The sequence below is a fragment of the Chlorocebus sabaeus genome, chromosome 14 (assembly GCF_047675955.1).
Source record: "Chlorocebus sabaeus isolate Y175 chromosome 14, mChlSab1.0.hap1, whole genome shotgun sequence".
In the NCBI taxonomy this organism is placed as follows: Eukaryota; Metazoa; Chordata; class Mammalia; order Primates; family Cercopithecidae; genus Chlorocebus; species Chlorocebus sabaeus.
In genome coordinates, this window is record NC_132917.1 from 53657456 (window position 1) to 53680294 (window position 22839).

General features: G+C 39.1%; 2 protein-coding genes across 12 annotated transcripts in view; one reads left to right on the forward strand and one right to left on the reverse strand.

The window, feature by feature from the left end:
• Positions 1–7224, reverse strand: part of ASB3 (ankyrin repeat and SOCS box containing 3) — a 122342-nt gene extending 115118 nt beyond the window's left edge. For 3 of the 6 annotated variants that reach the window (XM_073022974.1, XM_073022972.1, XM_073022977.1), the window contains exon 1: positions 6382–6484. Coding sequence is in view for 3 of the 6 variants with exons in the window: in XM_073022973.1 (XP_072879074.1) it covers positions 7056–7096 (41 nt within the window). In the remaining 3 variants the exon portion in view is untranslated. Of the gene's footprint in view, positions 1–6381; positions 6485–7055 lie in introns of those variants that run through there. The other 3 variants (XM_073022973.1, XM_073022970.1, XM_073022971.1) reach the window with 3 other exon arrangements.
• The window catches only part of ERLEC1 (endoplasmic reticulum lectin 1), a 39990-nt gene continuing 23758 nt past the window's right edge, over positions 6608–22839 (forward strand). For 5 of the 6 annotated variants that reach the window (XM_007970648.3, XM_007970650.3, XM_007970651.3 and 2 more), the window contains exons 1-8: positions 6616–6942; positions 14251–14355; positions 15847–15927; positions 17428–17505; positions 17642–17705; positions 18658–18692; positions 20976–21199; positions 21292–21421. In XM_007970648.3, the coding sequence (XP_007968839.1) occupies positions 6781–6942; positions 14251–14355; positions 15847–15927; positions 17428–17505; positions 17642–17705; positions 18658–18692; positions 20976–21199; positions 21292–21421 (879 nt within the window). In that variant the 5' untranslated portion in view covers positions 6616–6780. Of the gene's footprint in view, positions 6943–14250; positions 14356–15846; positions 15928–17427; positions 17506–17641; positions 17706–18657; positions 18693–20975; positions 21200–21291; positions 21422–22839 lie in introns of all 6 variants that reach the window. The other variant, XM_007970649.3, reaches the window with a different exon arrangement.

Below are 22839 nucleotides of genomic sequence, written 5' to 3' on the forward strand. Positions count from 1 at the left end.
CCTTTATTTCTCAGACCAGCCAACACTTAGGGAAATAGAAAAGAACCCACGTTGAATATCGGAGGTGGGGTTCCCCGCCTGGGCATTATAGTGAGACCACATCTCTACAAAAATGTAAAAATTAGCTGGGCATAGTGGCACATGTCTGCAGTCCTAGCTACTCTAGAGGATGAAGCAGAAGGATCTCTTGAGCCCAGAAGTTCAAGGCTGCAGTGAGATATCATAATGCCCCTGCACTTCAGCCTGAGCAACACAACAATACTCTGTCTCTAAAACTAATAACAAATAAATAAAATACAAGCAGAATACAGAAAGGCAAATTACCAATTCAAAGTAGCAGAATCAGAGAAAGCTTCACATAAAAAAAACAAAAAGGTGTTCACGTGTCAGAGAATAATGGTTAACACTTATGTAGCACTAACTATATGCTACATTCGATACCAAGTGCTTTACGTATATTAACTCATTTAATCCTTATTTTCTATGATGATGAAAATGAGAGGCAAAGAGTTTAAGTAAAACAAACGTAGTATCATTTATTGAACATTTTCAACATGCTAGGCACTGTGCTAAGCACTGAATAGGAACAAAATGAAATTAAGGCCTACAATTTTAAAAAGAACAAAAAAGGCAGCCAGGCACAGAGGTTCACACCTGTAATCCCAGCACTTTGGGAGGCTTGAGGGGGCAGATCACTTGAGCCCAGGAGTTCGAGACCAGCTTGGGCAACATGGCAAAACCTTATCTCTTACAAAAAAATACAAAAAAAATTCGCCAAGCATGGTGGCGCACTCCTGTAGTCCCAGCTACTGAGGAGGCTGAGGTGAGAGGATCACTTCAGCCCAGGAGGTTGAGACTACAACGAGCCAAAATCATGCCACTGCACTCTAGCCTAGGCAACAAAGTGAGACTGTGTCTCCAAAAAAAAAAAAAAGTTAGAGATGGTAGTTACCTCATTTTGTAACTCCATTGGTAGGGCTTAACCCCATTGAAATTGTTTTCTTTCTTTCTTTTTTTTTTTTTTTTTTTTTTTAAGAGAGGAAGTTTCACTCTCGGTACCCAGGCTGGAGTAGTGCAGTGGCGCCATCTCGGCTTACCACAGCATCCACCTCTCAGGTTCAAGCAATTCTCCTGCCTCAGCCTCCAGAGTAGCTGGGATTACAGGCATGTGCCACCACGCCTGGCTAATTTTCTATTTTTAGTAGAGACAGGGTTTCTCCAAGTTGGTCAGGCTGGTCTCGAACTCCCAACCTCAGGTGATCTGCCTGCCTCAGCCTCCCAAAGTGCTGGGATTACAGGCGTGAGCCATCACGCCTGGCTGAGATTCTTTTCTAAAATAGGACAAAATAAAAATAGGACTTTTTAAAACAGGATGTAAAAGATTCACCTAATTACCTATATCCTACAGCCATAATTTTCTTTTTAAACAACAGTATGCTCTGCCCAATTTTCTCAACAGCATTGATTTATTCAGCAAATACTGGCTGGTTGCCATGGCTCACATCTGTAATCCCAACACTCTGGGAAACCAAGAATTCAAAAAATAAAATAATTAGCTAGGCAAGCTGGTGCACACCTATAGTCCCAGCTACTGAGCAGGCTGAGGTGATGGGAGGATTGCTTGAGCCCCAGAGGTTGAGGTGGCAGTGAGCAGTGATCACGCAACTGCACTCCAGCCGGGTGACAATGCGAAACACTGCCTCAAAAAAAAAAAAAAAAAAAAAGGATTACTCACTCTATGCAAGACAAACTAAGCACATATATTTTCCTCCGCTTCCTAACAAAATCCCACTGAAATGTATTCATTCATTCTGGAAGAGAAAGTAGGTGGGATCATATTGAGGTTTAAGCCAGTGCAGAGAAAACTGCAGTCCAGAACAAACACACACGCATACATGAGAAGGCTATAGCAATGTAGAAGACATTCTTGCCAGCAGAGCCTGGAGATGTACCAATCTTAGAAACAGAAGCAGAAGAACGATGTAGGACTAAAATCAGAATTACTGTAAGATTTATATGAAACAGCAAGTCAAACTTTTTACCACAGCCCTTTACACATAAAAAGCCTGGCAGTAACAGTATTTGTTTCTGGCTAAAACCACATCTATTTTGTTGTTGTTGCTCTTTTTAATTTAACAGTCTACCCTGGAAGCATTTGAGCATCCTCATGTTCCATAACAAAGCATTCGTTATTTGGGTACAGGGTGGAAAGAGAGGAGGAAAGAGGCAACTCGTTTCTTGCACTTCACTCAAGGACCCTAAAGTGAGACCCAACAGCTAGTACCCTGCTCACTTACAAAAAAACTCAATAATTTTTTTTTTTTTTTTTTTTTGAGATGAAGTTTCACTCTTGTCACCCAGGCTGGAGTACAATGGTGCAATCTTGGCTCACTGCAACCTCCGCCTCCCAGGTTTAAGTGATTCTCCTGCACCAGCCTCTTGAGTAGCTGGAATTGCAGGAGCCTGCCAGGACTTCTGGCTAATTTTTGTATTTTCAGAGAGACAGGGTTTCACCATGTTGGCCATGCTGGTCTTGACCTCCCGACCTCAGGTAATCTCCCAAAGTGCTGGGATTACAGGTGTGAGCCACTATGCCCGACCAAGATTTTTTTTTTTTTTTAAGGAAAATCTCAACAGAAAAGGATGAAAATAAACAATTGACCTGAAAGAAGTAGAGCTATTTCCGGGAATGGGGGATAAATATTTAAAAGTTATAAGTGTAATCCTCAAAGAAATTCATGTCATGAGAACAATGCATCCATTAAAAATCAGTAACTAGAAACTGTAGGGGAAAAAACCACTGAAAAAAGAAAGTGAAAAAAACTGAAAGTCAAGGAAATGGTCCTCTTGGATTGATCCTTCATATTATATATTTTTTCTTTTTATATTTTTCCTCTGTATTTGGAAGAATCTATCTAAATGGGAATGTGGAAGAACGTATCTAAATTCTGAATAGAATAGAGAAAATGTAAGAACATAATTAAAGAAATAACTGAAGAAAATTTTCCAGAAGTGAAAAATAGGACTCATAGAGTGCCAAGAAGGATGAATGAAAAAAGATTCACCACCTAGAAACACTCTGATAAAATATCACAGAACCAATGATAAAGAAAACAGTCTAGTAAAATCTTCCAGAGAAAAAAGTATGATACCTGCAAAAGAAAGACACGGCATTAGACTTGTCATCAGATACACTAGACGCTAAAAAGCAACAAAATGTCTTCAAAGTTTTGAAGAAAACAAAATAATTGTGGACTAAGTCTATTCCCAAGCTATCATTAAATGAGCAGGAAAGGTAAAGGCATTTTCAGACATATGAAGCCTGTGGAAATTAAATTATCTGTTAAATCCTTTCCGAAAAAAATTGCTTGAAATTAGTTTTACCCCAACAAGGTGGGAAAAAAATCTGTGACAAATGAGGACATGGAATACATAAAGCAGTAGACCTAACCCAGGCATGATACAAAGAAATCTCAGAAAACAGGTATGCAACTGACTTGGAAAGCAGCTAGTCTAAATTACATGTATGAGAGCTGGAAAGATAGCTTCAGGAGCAAAATGAATTTATTTTAGCAAATATAGTGCCATTATTAGGAAGCTAATAGGATACCTTAATTGGCAGAGGTAGAATTACATTTTTTCCCTGCAGATGCAATCATACTTACTGGTTTTATAGTGAATGATGATTGCATAATTATAATATGGTAAACAGTTGATAGGTTTTCAATGTTTAAGAATCAACCTATAAATAAAGCATAGAAGACTTGTATTGATTGATGTCTTATGGCTCCTTAAAATGTAAAAACCCAAGTGTAGCCCGACCACTTTGGGCACATGCTGTCAGGACCTCCTGAGGCTGTGTCAATGACATGTCCTTAACCTTGGCAAAATAAACTTCTAAATTGGTTGAGACTTGTCTCAGCTACTTTTTTGTTTTCAGCCTCTATTACCTTCCTGAGGCTGCTGTAACAAATTACCACAAACTGAGCAGCTTAGACAACATAAATTGATTCTCTCACAATTCTAGAAACTGGAGGTCAGAAATCAAGACGTCAGCAGGGCTATTCTCTCTGAAAGCTCTAGAGAAGGATTCTTCCTTGCCTCTTCCTAGCTTGTGGTGATTACTGGCAATCTTTAGCGTTCCTTGGTTTACAGACACATACTCCAATCTCTGCCTCCTCCTTCATGGCATGGCATTCTCCTTGTGTCTCCATCTGTATCCAAATTTCCCGCTTCTTATAAAGATACCAGTCATTGGATTAGGGCCTCCTTCAATTCAGTATGACCTCATCCTTACTTGAATTACATTTGCAAAGACCCTATCCCAACTAAGTTCACTCTCACAGGTTCTAGGAGATAGGACTTAAACATATCTTTTTGGGGAACACAATTCAACCCACAACACCTCCTATAATCAATTTTCCACACAGCAGCCAGAATGATCTTCACAAATGTACATCGGGTCCTGTCCACTCTCCTGCCTACAGTGCTGTGTCTCCCTGGCCTCCTTCTGCTTCTCAAACTTCTACCACCTTCCTCTTACACTCCAGCCACACCGGCCTTTTTTCTATCACTCCAACACATCAAGCTCATTCCTGCCTCAGGGCCTCTGCCTGGAAATCTGTCGGGCTCCCTTCTCATCATTCAAGTCACAGCTCAGATGTCACTTCCTCACAGAAGTCTCCTCTGCCCTACGTACTAAAAGCAACACATCCCACGGGTTTCCTCTTTCACATAACCCTAGTTTCTTCGCAGCACTTACCAATACCAGAAATTATTTTACTTAAGTCCTCTCTTACTTGAGTATCAGCTGTATTGAACACAGATTCAATCACTATAGTTCTAAATGCTAAAACAGGACGTCACAGAAAGTTTTCATTTTTATTTAGTCAAGTACATCTCTTTTCCTTCATGATTTAAGACTAGTGCTTAGCACAGAATAAATGCTAAAAAAAAAAAAAAAAAAAAAAAAAAAAAAAAAAAAAGGAAGTTAACTGTTATTACTACCGTAATAGTTTGCAATCATTTGTACAATCTCCCTGGCTAGACTGAGACCGAAGACAAAAACCCATTTATTTGCCATTTTACCAATCCCAGTGGAGCCGGGCACAGTGGCTCACGCCTGTAATCCCAGCACTTTGGAAGGCCGAGGAGGGAGGATCACCCGAGGTCAGGAGTTCAAGACCAGCCTGGCTAACAAGGTGAAACCCTGTCTCTACTAAAAATACAAAAATTAGGGTGTGGTAGCACGCGCCTGTAATCCCAACTACTGGGAAGGTTGAGAAAAAGGAAAATCCCTTGAACTCGGGAGGCGGAGGTTGCAGTGAGCCGAGATTACGCCTCCGCCCTCCAGCCTGGGTGACGGAGCGAGCCTCTGTCTCAAAACAAACAAGCAAACAACAACAAAAATCCCAGTAGTCTGGAACATATTAAGCATTAATAAGAAGTGCTGAATATAATCAGCGAATAACAATTCTGAACAAAGTTATTTTCTTTGAGACTATGGATTCCTTATGTTAAAAATAAATGTTTACAGATAGAAAATGGGACTGTTCTTCCTGCTTTTTGATTTGGTTCAAACCTGAGGAAGTGGGGGCGACCAGTCTTTAACAGATCTAGCAAGCCTGTCGAGCTTTTCCAACCTCGCAGGAAGAGAATGGTAACTGCTCTAAAGCCAACACTGTATGTCCATCATATTGGAGATCAAAACAGACAACGGCATTTTTTTCTGAAGAGGGGGAGGGGAAACCAAAAGTTTTTGTTTAATTTGGGGATGCAGTCAGATGTGACTTAGTTTATAACGACACATTCATCTGGCGCTGAACCTCACATAAGGAATCTTATCGGCTTCCTTGATAAAACAACATCCCAACACTTTAATCTAGAGACGGAGGAGCCCCACTTGGGGTAAAAAATGTAGGGCTGTATGTAATGTCTAGCTGTCCATTCCACGAGAGTCTCCCACCATGCCAAATTCGGAGGCTCGCGGTATTCTACCGGGAGATGGCGGGCTACCCCACCCCAGGTTTCCCCTAACACAGAGTTGCAGTCGCTGAACAAACTGTCCTGCGTTAGTCAGAAGCTGTTAAGTAACGAGACGGCCACGGTGTACAGCAGAAGAGGTGCAGGGAAGCTTCAGGCGGGAAAGACAAATGCCAAACGCGGAGAAAAAGAAGAAAAGCTGCGAGAAGGCAGGTCAGTCAGGAACACCGCCATTTCTCACAACTCATGCTACTTCGAATTTTCTCATCTAAGGACTCGCACCCGCACTGTTCACACTGTCTTCTTCCCACTCTCACTCCGTGTGGGCCAAACCTCTACCTGCCCACTGGAGAGCAGCGCGAGTGGCTTCAGGAAGCGGCTGCCGCCTCCGAGACTCACCGGCCTGCCGTGCTGCCACTTCTACACCGAAATGGCTGGTCCGAGACCGCGTCTCCAGATGCGGCGTCCCAGAATGTTCCCGCTTTCGAGCCCCACCGCGATGTTGCAGCGGTCCGAAAACGAGAGACGCTCAGCCGACGTCCCGGCCCCCGTAGGCGGTCGGCTCCGCGACCCCCGGCCCCGGATGTTGATATGTCGTCTGCCCCGGAAACGGCGACAAGAAGCTCAAGGGGGCGGAGGCGGTGTTGCCGGGCTCTCCGGAAGGAGACGTGGCGGCGGTTGGGCCGGGGCTACCCGGGCCCTTTATAGTCCCGCCGCCTCCTCCTCCACCTCCTCCTCCTCCTCTCCTCCTAGAGCAGAGGAGGTTGTGGCGGTGGCTGGAAAAAGCGGTGGCGGAGGATGGAGGAAGGAGGAGGCGGCGTACGGAGTCTGGTCCCGGTCGGGCCGGTGTTACTGGTCCTCTGCGGCCTCCTGGAGGTGTCTCGCGGCGGCCGAGCCCTCCCTCAACTCAGCGATGACATCCCTTTCCGAGTCAATTGGCCCGGCACCGAGTTCTCTCTGGTCAGTGCCCTCACTAACCCCGCAGCCACCCCTTCTCCTGATACTAAGGGTGCGGCCTCTTCCCTCGGTTTTCTTTGCTTTTTCTCCCTAAGACCTTCTCTGCAGACCCTTACCTTCTCCAAGCCAAAGCTGCTTTTATGTCGCGTTCATTCATTCATTCGTTCTCACGTTATGTGGAGGCGTCCCCCTTGCTGAGCATTAGGGATCCAGCGATCACCTGCTCTCTACCTTTTTGATTCTGTCGCACTAGACCTTGCTTCCGAACACTCCCACCCTGCAGAAGCAGCTTTCGTAGAATAACGTCAGGTGCACTTACTCATCTTCCTTTTGGAAAATTAACTGTGGCTCTTTCTCCACCAGCAGACTTCTTTCCTTCAGTATTACACGGCACGCTGCCCACACCACAGTACTTCAGACTCGAGTTCCCTCTCTCGTATTCGTTCTCCCTCTGTTGTATACACACACGGACATACGCAAACGCACAGCTCCAAGGGATCCTTTTCCTTTCAGAGTTGTTTCTGAGAGGGCTGTTTGGCCTGTGAGATGTTAACGACCCTTTATGCAGAATATGCTTTACAGTTTTCATGTATTACGACTGCTATTTGAGTCCCCAGAACATGAGCTTCTATGTTGTTTTCCTATAGTGAAGAACTATTTATAACCTCGCGGAAATGAAAATTCAGTCTCGGGGGAGTGGACCGCTGAAAAGTCTTCCTGTCCACGTGTACCTACTGCAGGCCCATACAAATTGTACTCTTAAGACACTTACCATGTAATAATTAACTCATTTATTTCAAATTGAAGTCCCAGGAAAAGCAAATTTTTTTTAACTTTTTATTCCAATTACCTTCAAGCGTTCAACTTGCAATACTTTATTATATTCTTTTATTACGATATCATTGAAACAGTAAGTGATACTATGATGTCAAAACAAGATGTATCAAGTTAATGGATGTTATGATTACCAGATAGCTTTCTATTTGCAAATGTTAGGAGTTTTTCGGTTTGGTTTGGGTTTTTTTGTTTTTGTTTGTTTTTTGAGACAGGGTCTCAGTCTGTTGCCCATCCTGAAGTGCAGTGGCACGGTCACCACTGGCTGCAGCCTCGACCTCCTGGGCTCAAGAGATCCTCCTGCCTCAGCTTCACAGTAGCTGGGACTACAGGGAAACCCCACCACTCCTGGCTAATTTTTTTTTTTCTCCTAGAGTCAGAGTCTTGAACTCCTGGGCTCAAGCAATCCTCCTGCCTCAGCCTCCCAAAGTACTGGGATTACATATGTGAATCAAATGTTAAGTTTTTTTGCTTATTTTTCACATCTGATTTGTTTCTCCAGCCCTTGTTCTCCCATTCTGGTTGTTCAATGACTTCTGAATTTATCTAGGTAAACATTTTTCTGGGAAGTCAAATTTCTCTTTGTATTGCCACGAAATATTGCTATATTAAAATGCCTATGCAAAATTTTGTTATGAATCAGATATAACTTTAGCAAGCTTGGATGAGAATACTTTAATCTCTGTTATTGTATCCAAAGAGCACACTTGGAGTGAATATGGCAGATGTTTGAAGAATTATGTCATTAAAATTTTTTACTCTTGCACCTGTGGTTTTTTTTTTTTTAATTTAAAAAAACTTGCTGATACATAGCCCTGAAAACTTAATTGCCTGTAAGTGAGCGATTAAAACTAGCATTTTTAGAGGTCACTACCAAATTGTCATTCCATTTTCTTTCAGTCTTAGCATATGCTACACCAACCTTTCACGTATCTAACAATTTTATTTCAAAAAAAATTCTTTGGCCAGGCGTGATGGCTCACTCACGCCTGTAATCCCAGCACTTTGGGGGGCCGAGGCAGGCGGATCATAAGGTCAGGAGTTCAAGACATACCTGACCAACATGGTGAAACCCTGTCTCTACTAAAAACACAAAAATTAGCTGGGTGTGGTGGTGCACACCAGTAATCCAGGCTACTTGGGAGGCTGAGGCAGGAGAATCGCTTAAACCCGGGAGGCGGAGGTTGTAGTGAGCCAAGATCGCACCACTGCACTCCAGCCTGGATGACAGAGTGAGACTCCATCTCAAAAAAAAAAAAAAAAAAAAAATTCTTTTTTAAAGGCTGGAGTGCAGTAGGTATTTATAGGCATGATCATGCTCACTATAGCCTTGAACTCCTGGACTCAAGCGATCCTCCTGCCTCAGCCTCTGGAGCAGCAAGGACTACACATGGTCACCATTGCATCTGGCTTTTTTTTCTTTAAGTCTGCGTTAGTTTGAGAAAAATTAGAGATACTGTTCTATGAATTGGCACAAGGCCTATGTCCTTTATGTAAAAATAAGGCACAATAGTCATTATCATTGGTATTTTTTTTTTTAATATATATTTCTATAATCTTAAGGCTTCCCTTTGCTGGTACATTTAACTGAAACTACTGGCTGGGCACAGTGGCTCATGCCTATAATCCCAGCACTTTAGGAGGCTGAGCTGGGTGGATCACTTGAGGGCAGATGTTTGAGACTAGCCTAGGCAACATGGCAAAACCCTGTCTCTACTGCAAATGAAAAAATTAGCCCATCATGGTGGCACATGCCTGTAGTTCCAGCTACTTGGTATGCTGAGGCAGGAGAGTTGCTTGAACCTTGGAGGCAGAAGTTGCAGTGATCCAAGATCGTGCCACTGCACTCCATCCTGGGCAACAGAAGGAGTCTGTCTCAAAAAGAAAGAAAAAGAAACTACTGCCCTCCTCACCTGGCACTGCCATTTTTTTAATGGGCCAGTTGGTTGGACATTTGTGTGTGTTTGTGACAGAGTCTCGCTCTGTCATCCAGGCTAGAGTATGATGGTGTCATCTCAGCTCACTACAACTTCTGCCTCACAGGTTCAAGCGATTCTCATGCCTCAGCCTCCCCGGTAGCTGGGATTGTAGGCATTTGCTACCACACCCGTCTAATTTTTTTTGTATTTTTAGTAGAGATGGGGTTTCACCATTTTGGCCAGGCTGGTCTCAAACTCCTGACCTCAAGTGATCCGCCCACCTCGGCCTCCCAAAGTGCTGGGATTACAGGCGTGAGCCACAGTGCCTGGCCGCTGGTTGGACATTTGTACCTAATATGCAGCTGTATGAAATAGGATAAGGTCCTTTGTCTACTATCTGAAATTGGAAGAGACTGGATTAGAAGATCTGAATTTTTTAAGCTTTAAAATTACCTTATTTAAATCATCTTCCCATTCAGATATATTGAAACAATATATAATCACTTACAATCTTGCTTTCAGATTTGCTTAGAAAAAGTATTAAGCACCGAAACTGTGAAATGGGGGTTGTTTGTGTGTTTTGGTAGAGATAGTTTCCCTATGTTGCTCATGCTGGTTTCAAACTCCTGGTCACAACTATCCTCTGGTCTCAGCCTCTTAAAGCACTGGGATTACAGGCATGAGCCATCTCACCTGGACAAAAAATTTGTGAATTTTTTAATGTGTACATTAACTAGTTAATAATTATGATATTCTTTGCTTATTGATGTTTAGCATTGTTTTGTTTTTGTGTATATTCTTTCAGAAGTATCACCTCTGTCATTATGTTTAATTATTCATCACTTTATGGAGTTCATAGATTTCACCAAATTAAACCACGAATCAGTCTAATTTTCTGTCTACTTCTGTTTGGATGTAGAATATATTTTACTCAGATTTTCCCAAGCACTACTCTTTGACCAACTCCATGGTTTATAGCATGTTTATAGCGTTGACAGTTTCTATCGACAGGTGTATTTTATAGCCTCTACCATTATAGAAGTTCTCTCATCCTCTAACCATCTTAATTCCTCCAGACCCACGTCAAACATTAGGAATTCCTCTCATGCCAAGATATTTTTAAAGTTCCTTAACTTTTAAAGTACCCAGCTCCTCTGATTCATTTCATTATATTAAAGTTTGACTTTATATCAAATGTCTAATAAAATTTGACTTTATGTCAAATCGCTGATTTCCTCTTCCACTGAGAATACCTTGTTATATAAAAAAAGTTTTTTATACTATCTAATTCTGTACATTCTGAGTTTATTATATTTTGTTTTCTTAAAGTAAGAACCTGTTTTACAAAATCAGAATCCTGATTTTAGTAGATCAAAATTTTTAGAAAAATCACAAAAGATTAACTTTTTCTCTGTAATTGCTGTTACCAAAAAGTAAAGTTTGCTAAAAATATGTTCTGTGGTCCCAACAAGTGACTCAATATTTCAGCAAAGAGTTTTCAGATAGAATTACTATTTGGCCTATTTTATTGGGAAAGCAGCCTTTCCTAAACTAATGAAAGACAACTATTTGCATCAAGAATTGTCTTCCTTTTTTGCTGTGGTTCCAAACAAGCATTTTCTTTTTACATGGTAAGCATTTTGAAGAGCATTTTGAAAGGAATTACAAATGTTATGTCTTATAGCAAATCGTTGGCACAATTGAATGTTTCTAAGAAATTCTTTGTAAGTTTAGCTTTGCAACTCTTACTTTCAAATCTCTTTGATTCCCTCATCATCTATAATGCTCTTTTTTTTTTTTTTTTTTTTTTTTTTTTTTTTTTTTTTTTCCTAAAGAGAGACAGGGTCTCTCACTAAGTTGCCCAGACTGGACTCAAACTCTTGGGCTCAAGCAATTCTCCCGCCTCAGCCTCCTGAGTAGCTGAGATTACAGGTGCACACCTGACTTACAGTGGCCTTTTAAACAAGTGTCCTTGGCCACAATTCAAGTCTACATAGTAATCTAGAAAACATTTGTAAAAGCTCATTCCAATATGTTAAAATATTTAAGAGCTTACAGAATATGTACCCAATCTGTTTGAATTCTCTGGCCTCTGCTACCTCTAGGTTTTTTAACCTTGGACAAATTGTTTAAGCCCTGGACCTTAGTATATGTTTCTGTAAAAATGAGTGTAATGCTTGTTTTGAGGATTAATGAGTTAATGAATGTAAAACACTTAAAACAGTACTGTCCTAGAACTAATACAGCTAGTACTTACTGCTTTGTTTTGTTTTGTTGTCTTGCGGAAAATGCTGTAATTTGCATTTGTGTTTAGGATTACATTGGTGCCAAGTAGTGCTGGTTTTATTATAGTTAAGAGTTGTTAGGCCAGGGCAGTGGCTCATGCCTGTAATACGAACACCCTGGGAGACAGAGGCTGCCAGATGGTTTGAGCCTAGGAGTTTGAGACCTACCTGCGCAACAGGACAAAACCCCATCTCTACAGAAAAATTACCAGGGCATGGTGGCACGTACCTGTAGTCCTAGCTACTAGGGAGGCTGAGATGGGAGGATCGCCTGAGTCCAGGAGGTCAGGCTACAGTGAGCTTTGATCATGCCACTGCACTCAGCCTAGGTTAGTGAGAGACCCTGTCTCAAAAAAAAAAAAAAAAAAGTTATTATTAAATTGAGAATAGAACAAAAGTCCTTAATAAGAAGAGGTTCTCCTTGCCAGGAATAGCTAAATAGTACCATAGTTGCACAGTACCATAAGAGGAAAGTGAAGAGATAATTGAATTATCTTAGAACACATATCATAAAACACAAACATTTCTGCCTTAGTAAAACAAGTATCACATTTTCTATCAGAGAGCAGAGAGTTGTTTTTACTAAAATAATATCAGTTGTATTTACTGAAGTGTTTATTTGAATTCTTTTGACTCATACTAACCAATGTGAATTTGTTTGGTTTCATAGTGTAGAAAGCTTTAAGGATAATTTTGTCAATATATGCCAGAAGTCGGCAAACTACAGCCATGGTGCCGTCCCACCATGTATTTCTATAAATAAGGTTCTATTAGTACATCATCATCCCTATTTGTTTACCTATTGTTTGTGTACTTTGGTTGCTCGAGTGGCAGAGGCGCAACAGAGACCATATGGCTCACAAACCCTAAAATATTTACTCTCTGGCCCTTTACAAAAGTTTGCTGACCCCTGATATATACTAAGAAAAGGTTAAGTACCCCAGGTGCGGTGGCTCACGCCTGTAATCCTAACACTTTGCGAGGCCGAGGCAGGCGGATCACGAGGTCAGGGGGTCGAGACCATCCTGGCTAACACAGTGAAACCCCGTCTCTACTAAAAATAGAAAAAATCAGCCGGGCGTGGTGGCGGGTGCCTGTAGTCCCAGCTACTTGGGAGGGTGAGGCAGAGGAATGGCGTGAACCCGGGGGATGAAGCTTGCAGTGAGCCAAGATTGCGCCACTGCACTCCAGCCTGGGAGACAGAGCAAGACTCCACCTCAAAAACAAATTTAAAAAAAAAATAATAATAATAATAATATAAAATAAAGTCAGGTCAACACAGATGATTGTAGTAATTTGCTTTTAAAAGGAATTTATTTGTGGATAAATTCATACATTCTCCAAATATGAAAAATACTGTATTAATTACTTTCATGTCCCATGCAACAGAACTGAGAGTACTATATATTTGTAAAGTGCTGTGGATTCATATATAGATGGTAATTGCTAATAGCAGTAATAAGTGTTCAGTGATGGTGTATCTATGAACATTCATTGCCACCTCTTAGTGCCTTTTTTTCTTTTCTTTTCCTTTTTTTTGTTTTGTTTTGTTTTGTAACAGGGTCTTGCTACGTTGCTCAGGCTGATCTTGAACTCCTGGGCTAAAGCAGTCCTCACACCTCAACCTCCCAAGTATAATCAGTATTTTAGCTTCAATCTATTGCATTCCTCCTTTTTTTCTTTATACTCCAAACATTATTTTGTTCATTTATTTTCCTATCATGACACCAGAATAAAGCTTATTACCTTCATTTTGTAATTAATAAGTATGTTGATGAAGCCACAAAAAAGAATGAAAGCATGTCCTTTGCAACAACATGGATGCAGCTTGGAGGTCATTATCTTAAGTGAATTAAGACAGAAACTGAAAACCAAATACCGTATATTTTCATTTATAAGTGGAGGCTAAGCATTGAATACACACTCAAAGACAAGAACAATAAACACTGGAGATTCCAAAAGACGGGAGAGAGGAAAGGGTGACAAACTACTTACCAAGTACTAGGGTGCTATGTTCAATACTTGGGCGACAGGAATATTAGAAGCTCAGACTTCATCATCATGCAATATATCCATGTAACAGACCTGCACATGTACCCTCCTGAATCTAAAATTTTTATTAATGTATGTAGCATATTTTCCCTCCCTTTAATCATATGTTGAAATGTTAAATTAGTTTAAAGAATCTTTTTTTCCAGCTAGGACTGAAGTTATTCAATGTGATACAATTTCACAGAGAAGAACGTAATGTATATTTTTTGTTCTATTTGCAGCCCACAACTGGAGTTTTGTATAAAGAAGATAATTATGTCATCATGACAACTGCACATAAAGAAAAATATAAATGCATACTTCCCCTTGTGACAAGTGGGGATGAGGTAAGTTTTTATAGATATATCGATAATCCTGTCACCAAAAATATTTATGTAAAACATTGTAACTACATACTTTGAAGTAAAATTGAATAACAGATTTCTCAATAAGACTGTTTTAGCATAAAAGTATTAGTCGGTTTTAATATTCCTGAATTCTTTGATTTTGCAGTTTATCTTGGAAAAATTAGCAACCAAATTTTATTTATTTATTTTTTTTTGAGACGAAGTCTTACTCTGTCGCCAGACTGGAGGGCAGTGGCGTGATCTTGACTCACTGCAACCTCCGCCTCCCAGGTTCAAGCAATTCTCCTGCCTCAGCCTCCCGAGTAGCTGGGATTACAGGTGCACGCCACCACGCCCAGCTAATTTCTGTATTTTTAGTAGAGACAGGGTTTCACCATGTTGGCCTGGATGGTCTGGATCTCTTGACCTCGTGATCCACCCATTTCAGCCTCCCAAAGTGCTGGGATTACAGACGTGAGCCATCAGGCCCAGCTACAACCAATTATTAATGTTTTGAATAAAAATCTAACTCCACACTTGCTTTCTTTGTAGACATTAGAGTTTTAAAGCAAGATATAATTTTTAAATGTATATGTGACTTTCAAAATAAAGAATTGTTTATAAGTAAGTCTGTAGGTACCCCATGCTTTCTCATTACCTTAGCTCATGCCCTTATCTTCCTCCTAAAATGCCCTAACTGCCTCTTATCCATCCTTCAAGGCAATGACTTCTTTCAAGATGAAACAGGAGAGGCAGCATGGTAAAATGGAAAGGACACCAGCCTAGGAGCCAGGAGGCTGAGGTATAGGCTATAGCTAGCTGTGGAACCTTGAACAAATTTGAAACTCACTTCCTCCACTCAATAAATTTATTAAGCCAATTCAATAATATTTTCATGATCTGGAAAATAGAAATATTAAACTCAGTGCTTTATTGGGTTTTGTTCAGATTTGAAATCTAAGACCACTATTTTAAGTCTCCTTGAGACACACACACACACACACACACACACACACACACACACGGCATTCAAATCTGAAATGCAAAAATACATAGAAAACTGAAAAGTACCTTAAAACTTTCCAATATATCCTGTAAGATTCAACTATTCTAAGGCTTTCATATCTAAGAATTTGTTTGGGTACAAGCATTTAAAAATTCTGAAATAAGTTTATAAGAATTGTTCAGGAAACTAATACTTAAAAACCTTTTTTTTCTTCCATTCTTGCCTTGTGAAAAACAAAAATACATTTTAAAAGACCTTTTTTTTAAGAAAGAATGAACTCTATGAAAGATTATTTTATGGCTCCATATTTTGTACTTCAGTTCATTTGAAAGCAGTGGCATACCTTAGGATCTTGTTAAACATTTTAACTTTTTTTCTCTTTATTTCTAAGCATTTGTGATTTGAGTAATGAGTTAATACCCGAACAGCAAAGTTGGGTGAAATTCTAGAAAGACTGTAAGTATTAAACTCCAATTCTTTCTTAGGAAGAAGAAAAGGATTATAAAGGCCCTAATCCAAGAGAACTTTTGGAACCACTATTTAAACAAAGCAGTTGTTCCTACAGAGTATGTATTTTATGTTTACTTGATGACTAGAAAATGATTACCAACAGCCAACAGACCTTTGAAAATACCGTTTCTTCTTTATTATGTTGTATCAGGTTTTTTTTAACTCTTGTTATAGGTTTAGGGTTACACGTGCAGGACTGTTACATAGGTAAACTGCATGTCACAGGAGTTTGGTGTACGGATTATTTAGTCACCTAGGTAATGAGTATAGTACCTGATGGGTTGCTTTTTTTTGTTTTTGTTTTTGTTTTTATCCTCTCCCTCCTCCCATTCTCTAACTTCAAGAAGGCCCCAAGTCTGTTATTCCCCTCTTTGTGTCCATGTGTTCTCATTTTTTAGCTCTCACTTATAAATGAGAACATACAGTATTTGGTTCTCTGTTCCTGTTGTATCAGATGTTAAATTAGGTATAAATCTGAGTTCTTTTTGTTTTTTTGCTTTTTTCTTTTTGAGAAAAGGTCTCATTCTGTCACCCAGGCTGGAGTATAGTGGCATGATCACGACTAGCTGCAGCCCCAACCTCCCATGCTCAAGCTGTTCTCCCACCTCAGACTCCCCAGTAGCTGAGCACCACCATGCCCTGCTAATCTTGTGTTCTTTTGTAGAGACGAGGTTTTTCACAGTGTTGCCCAGACTAGTCTCAAACTCCTGAACTCAAGCCATCCACCCACCTCAGCCTTTCAAAGTGCTAGAATTACAGGCATGAGCCACTGTGTCTGGCTAATTGTTTCTTAATAACATCTTACTCATTTCAATTCCTGTCTAGTATATGCAGCAGATACCAAATAATACCAATAACAAATCATATCATTTACCAAGCTGTTTTGAATGTTTTTCAGTTGAAACTAAAGTTTTCTGCCTTTTTTTTTTTTTTTTTTTTTTTTATGGGACAGAGTCTAGCTCTGTCACCCATGCTGCCCATGCTGGAGTGCAGTAACACGATCTCAGCTCACCGCAGCCTCTGCCTCCCAGGTTCAAGTGATTCTGCCTCAGCCTCCCAGTAGCTAGGATTACATGCACGCGCTACTACACCCCACTAATTTTTTTGTGTTTTTTAGTAGAGATGGGGTTTTGCCATGTTCTCCAGGCTGGTCTCAAACTCCTGGCCTCAGGTGAGCCGCCCACCTTGGCCTCCCAAAGTGCTGGGATTACAGGCGTGAGCCACTACACCCGGCCAAAAGTATATAAGAGAATTTTAATTTAAAATGCTAATTTTTATTTTTTAAGCTATGTAGAAAATTATCCCTAAGCCAGGTAATTATTACAGACCCCAAGTGTATTCTAGACCTATTTACTTCACAGAATTCTCACACAGAGCTAGTGAAAATAATGAATAGACTTCAGAAATTTCACATTTTTCTGAGGCATAATTGTAAGTATCATTTAATGAAAGCTTATTCCGAAATCTTAGGGAAATCTCATCTGCTTCAAATATCAAAAAGTAATTCAGCTGAGTTATGTGGCTTTTGTATATTGAAATATATCCGTCTTTCTTAGATTGAGTCTTATTGGACTTATGAAGTATGTCACGGAAAACACATTCGGCAGTACCATGAAGAGAAAGAAACTGGTCAGGTGTGTTTTTCTTCAAAATATTATGAAACATTATAAGATGAGAACTTGAATAATGAGATTGATAGTTTTAAAGTTATATCCTTAAAAATGTCTTTGCAAAATACTTAGTATATTTTTATTTTACTTTTCAATATAGAAAATAAATATTCACGAGTACTACCTTGGGAATATGTTGGCCAAGAACCTTCTATTTGAAAAAGGTTGGTGTCTACCCAGTGATTTGACAGTAATGCTGGAATTTGGTTTAAAATATATGTTCAAATTGGAATTTAAGAGATTTTTTTTTTTTTGGACAGTCTGTGAATTTTAAAATACTGAAGTAGGTTTCTGAACTGTCCCTTGCAAAACTTTTGAAGAAGTCTTTGTTTTCACCTTTTTTTTTTTTTTTTTTTTGAGACAGAGTCTCTCTTTGTCACTCAGGCTGGAGTGCAGTGGCATGAACATAGCTCATTGCAGCCTCGACCTCCTGGGCTCAAGTGATCTTCCTGCCTCAGCCTCCCAAGTAGCTGGGACCACGGGCACATGCCACCATGCCCACTAATTTTTGTATTTGTTGTAGAGATGGAATCTCGCCATGTTTCCCAGGCTGGTCTCAAACTCCTGGCTCAGGCGATCCACCCACCCCAACCTCCCCAAGTACTGGGATTGTATGCATGAGCATCAGTCACCATGCACAGCCTAAAAGCTTTACTAAAATAAGTAAGAAAAAAACATGTTTATCAAAGCAGAAAATAGTGAAAACAATGTCAGGTGCATGTTAGTGTTATATTTATATAGTGTTAGTCTTCTGCTTGGTTTAAGCAAAGTTATTATATGTAGAAATAGATGTATCTCTCCAATGGTGATATATGTTTATTCTATATGCAGATTGGTCAACTAATTTAATATTAAATTTTTCACTGAGATAAAAATACTTTAAAAGAAAATTGTTGTGGCCAGTTTTCTGCCTGAAATAGAGTATTTCCTAGGTAAAGATTAAATATGACTGTCCTTGCATACAAAACCATTTCAAGGAAACTAGCTTTAAAGTAAAATCGTATGTGCTTTAGACCTTCTTTAGAAGGAAGTTTAAGGTTACAAAAGTGGTTGAAAACTTAGTTATTTGTATCACATATGCCACTGCTCATTCTTTACACTTACTTTATTCCACAGAACGAGAAGCAGAAGAAAAGGAAAAATCAAATGAGGCAAGTGACAGATGTTGCTTTTTTTACTCTTAACACTTAGTGTGAGGTATGAATTTATATAACCTAACTGACAGAATATACATCTGTCAAATACCTCAAAGGATTGGGTCAAAGAACCTTGCAGTATATTCGTTTTTTCTGAGAAAAGTTACACTGTGGTCTTTCTATTTACTCTTAAGATTATACAAAAATAAATCTATCACTGATGTGTCTGGGAAAGATTCTGTTATAGCACTATTATCACTTCTGTGCTTAGCAGTGGTTCCCTCTATGTAACACTTGAAACTGTTAAGAGGTTTTTGCATTTTTTTCTCTTGTTTGATCCCCTCTCCTGTGGGCAAAACGGGTAAACTATAATATAAATAACAAGCTACCAAACTGCAAACATCTTAAAAGCAGGGACTGTCTTTTATCTGTTTACCCCACAGTACCAAGCAGAGTGTTAGACATATTGTAGGCACTTCATAAATGTTAATTGAAAGAATGGATACATGAGTAATTCCTCAGGAAACCTAATCACAATTTTTAAATCCCAAAAATGTTTATAGAGTTTTTTAAAAAATAACTTATTAATAGAGGATATTTCCATAAATGGCTTAATATCATACTGAGACTTTTTTTAGAAGTAAAGTAAAATGGCAAAGGCCTTGAAAATTACTTAAAAGTGATGCTTATAACTTAAAAGGGTAGCTTTGGAGAGACTTGATAAGCTAAGCATAGACACACATAGCATTGCTATTTTAAAAGATTTTAATTTTACAGACTACCTTTGAGATTAAAATAGTTATTTACTGTGACTCTGGAAGACAGCAAAAGATGGAATTCAAAGTGTAAAATGATAAAGGAAGAGGAAGAAAATGGTAAGGGAAGAAAACTATTTTTTGAGCCCCAGTTTATAAGCTAGACACTGCCAGACATGTAACAAAAGCTAATGTTTAATTCTTCCAAAAACCTTTTAATATACAGTCATGAATCGCTTAACAGTGGAGGTGCATTATGAGAATTATGTGGTTAGGTGATTTTATTATTATTGTGCGAGCATAATAGAGTATACTTACACAGACCTACATGGTATGTATATTTTTATTTATGTTTTTTTCCCATGGAAAACTTAAGTTCTCGGTACCATTACTGAATAGCAGTTATTTCTGCTACCGCAATGCAAATATCAAATGCAATATATCAGATTTCTGTATATGCTCCATTATAATCTTATGGGGCCACTGTCTTATGTAAGGTCCATTGTTGACCAAAACGTCATTATGCAGTGCACGACTGTATATTATTATTCTACTTTTACAAATGACAAAAACTGAAATTCAAAGTCATAAATCTAGTAAATTTAAAGCTTGGATTTGAACCCAGGATTTTCTAATTTTAGACACTGGCTTAAAAATCACATACATATAAGGAAATCTCAAAACATTTTTTCCTGAAAACATGTATTTATTGCTGGTGTTGGACATAGTGCTGACAGGGTACTAAAGTGATAGAAGATGAGATCCCTGCCTCCAAAGAGCTTGCTTGGAGATACTATAAACAGTGACTTTTTTTAAAGTTCTTACAGTAGATTTTTCTTGTGTTTATGTAGAGAAAAGTATGGGAGCTAACTTGTTAGTGATCCTTGTCTTCTCAGGTTCTATCCTTTATTCCTTCATTCCATGAAAATTTTTTAATTTGTCTTTTGCTGGCCTTGAGTAGATTTATATAGGAGTTTACATGCTGGCTAGTATTGCTGTTAATATGAAAAACGGGGAAGAAGAGTAAGCAGATTGATGAACCAGTCAGCACTGTATTTAAACTTCTGTTTTAGAATACAGTGTTTTACTATACAACCCTATTTTTTGGCAAATCAGCCTTCAGACCTGTCGAATCTAAACTGTAACATTTACCAAGAGTTTAGAGAAGAAAGCTCTGAGCAGCCCAGTATAGTAAGTTTCTATATTTTATCTTAGTCTCTTTTTTTAGAACTGTTGAGAATAATTCATATTAATCATTATTTTGTGGCCCTTTGTATAAATGTACTTTTACTTAACATGTTAATTTTGGCACCAAATAATCTTTTTGCTGTATTAAACTAGCTCTGAAAATACATATTTGCTCAAATAAAAACTTATGAATCAAAATAATACTAGAGGGAGAACTTAAAATATAGAAATATTACCTTTCAGTTAATAAGTAAAATGTATAGTTTTCTTCCTTTCAGAATAATAAGTTCCTCTCCCATCCTCAGTCCCATTTCCATGTCTAATTAAAAGTCTGTCTTATACTCTTTTTTTTAAGATTCCCACTAAAAATATCGAAGGTCAGATGACACCATACTATCCTGTGGGAATGGGAAATGGTACACCTTGTAGTTTGAAACAGAACCGGCCCAGATCAAGTACTGTGATGTACATATGTCATCCTGAATCTAAGCATGAAATTCTTTCAGTAGCTGAAGTTACAACTTGTGAATATGAAGTTGTCATTTTGACACCACTCTTGTGCAGTCATCCTAAATATAGGTAGGATGTGCATTTAATATTTTAAACATAAAATGCACACATGCTTTAAAGTGTTCTGTGCATAGCTTTAATGCTTTGTTCCTACTGAATAGGTTCAGAGCATCTCCTGTGAATGACATATTTTGTCAATCACTGCCAGGATCGCCATTTAAGCCCCTCACCCTGAGGCAATTGGAGCAGCAGGAAGAAATACTAAGGGTGCCTTTTAGGAGAAATAAAGAGGTATGAGAATTATCTAATGATAGCTTTTCAGTGCTTCATTTTTAAAATTTCAGAGCATATGTCAATATTTTAATGATTTCTGTAGTATAATAGTAGTAATTTGTTTTACTGGCCCAACCTTTTGAATTTCATTTTTCATTGATTTTAATCCTTTTCCTTATTCTAGTACTACTCAAGCTATTTTAATATTCTCTTATATTCATAATTTTGTATTTTAAAGTTTGACATCCTACTCATTATAATTTAATTTTTAGGTATTTGTCCCAGCTAACTCTCTTGAAAAAATAGACTAAAACTCGATCTGTATCTCCTAATACATTATTAATTCTTCAGCTCATTGCTGCCCTTTTAACCACTTCTGTGCACTGCCTCCCCAGTTTAATATACTGTCTTCCATTTTCATCTGCCTACTGGGCATAGCCATAAACATTTTTAATAATCTCACACTCATCATTTTTTTCTCTTTCATGCTGACCCTTTACTTGCCTTCTCCTGTGTTCTACCCAATTGACCAATTAGAAACCTAAGTCATTTTTCTTACCTGTATCTCATCATTTCTCTCTAACTCTAATCATTCGCTAAAAGGCATCAGTGTTATCTTCTAAAGGCTTTTCAAATCCATCCTGTCATTAGTTCAGGACCTCATTATTTCCTGGAACCAGAAACTTGTCTCTTAACACATCCCCCTTCTAATTCTTCCCACACAGCTGATAAAATGCTGTTTCTGAAATCACCCTTTGATTATGTGTTTAATCTCTTGGTAGTTAACACATAGTACATTTCAGGATAGAATCATCACTCATGTAATACAGACCCCTTTGTGGTCTGACTTCAGCCTCATCTTTCATCACCATTCCCTTTATCCCAGCTGTTTTGAACCACTTAGAGTTTCTTAAAAGTACCACGGAGTTCTGGTCTGTCACCCAGGCTGGAGTGCAGTGGCGTGATCTAGGCTTACTGCAGTCTCCGCCTCCCGAGTTCAAGTGATTCTCCTGCCTCTGCCTCCCAAAGTGCTGGGATCACAAGCGTGTGCCACCACACCCAGCCCTCCTTGACTTTCAGTATACTGTTTTCTTCTTCTCTTGCATTGTCTCCTCCCACCCCTTCTGCTCATGAACTTCTACTTATGCTTGAAGATGTGATTCCAATGTTACTTCCTTTAGAAATGAGCCAAAACTTCCAGTGGATTAACCCAGAAAGAGATAACTACTTCCTCTTCTGTGGTCTTGTATTTCATTCAGTCCTCCATCATAGCAGTTACATGGCTAAGACTGGTTGTTTTACCTATGGGTGTTACATTAAACCAGAAGGCAGAGGAAACTAATACTTGGCTGCAAGGCTTGTTTCTTCCCTTCCTCTTGAGTACTTTTGCAAAAGTATTACTGGACTCTCTGTGGATGTTGTGACCAACACTGTCA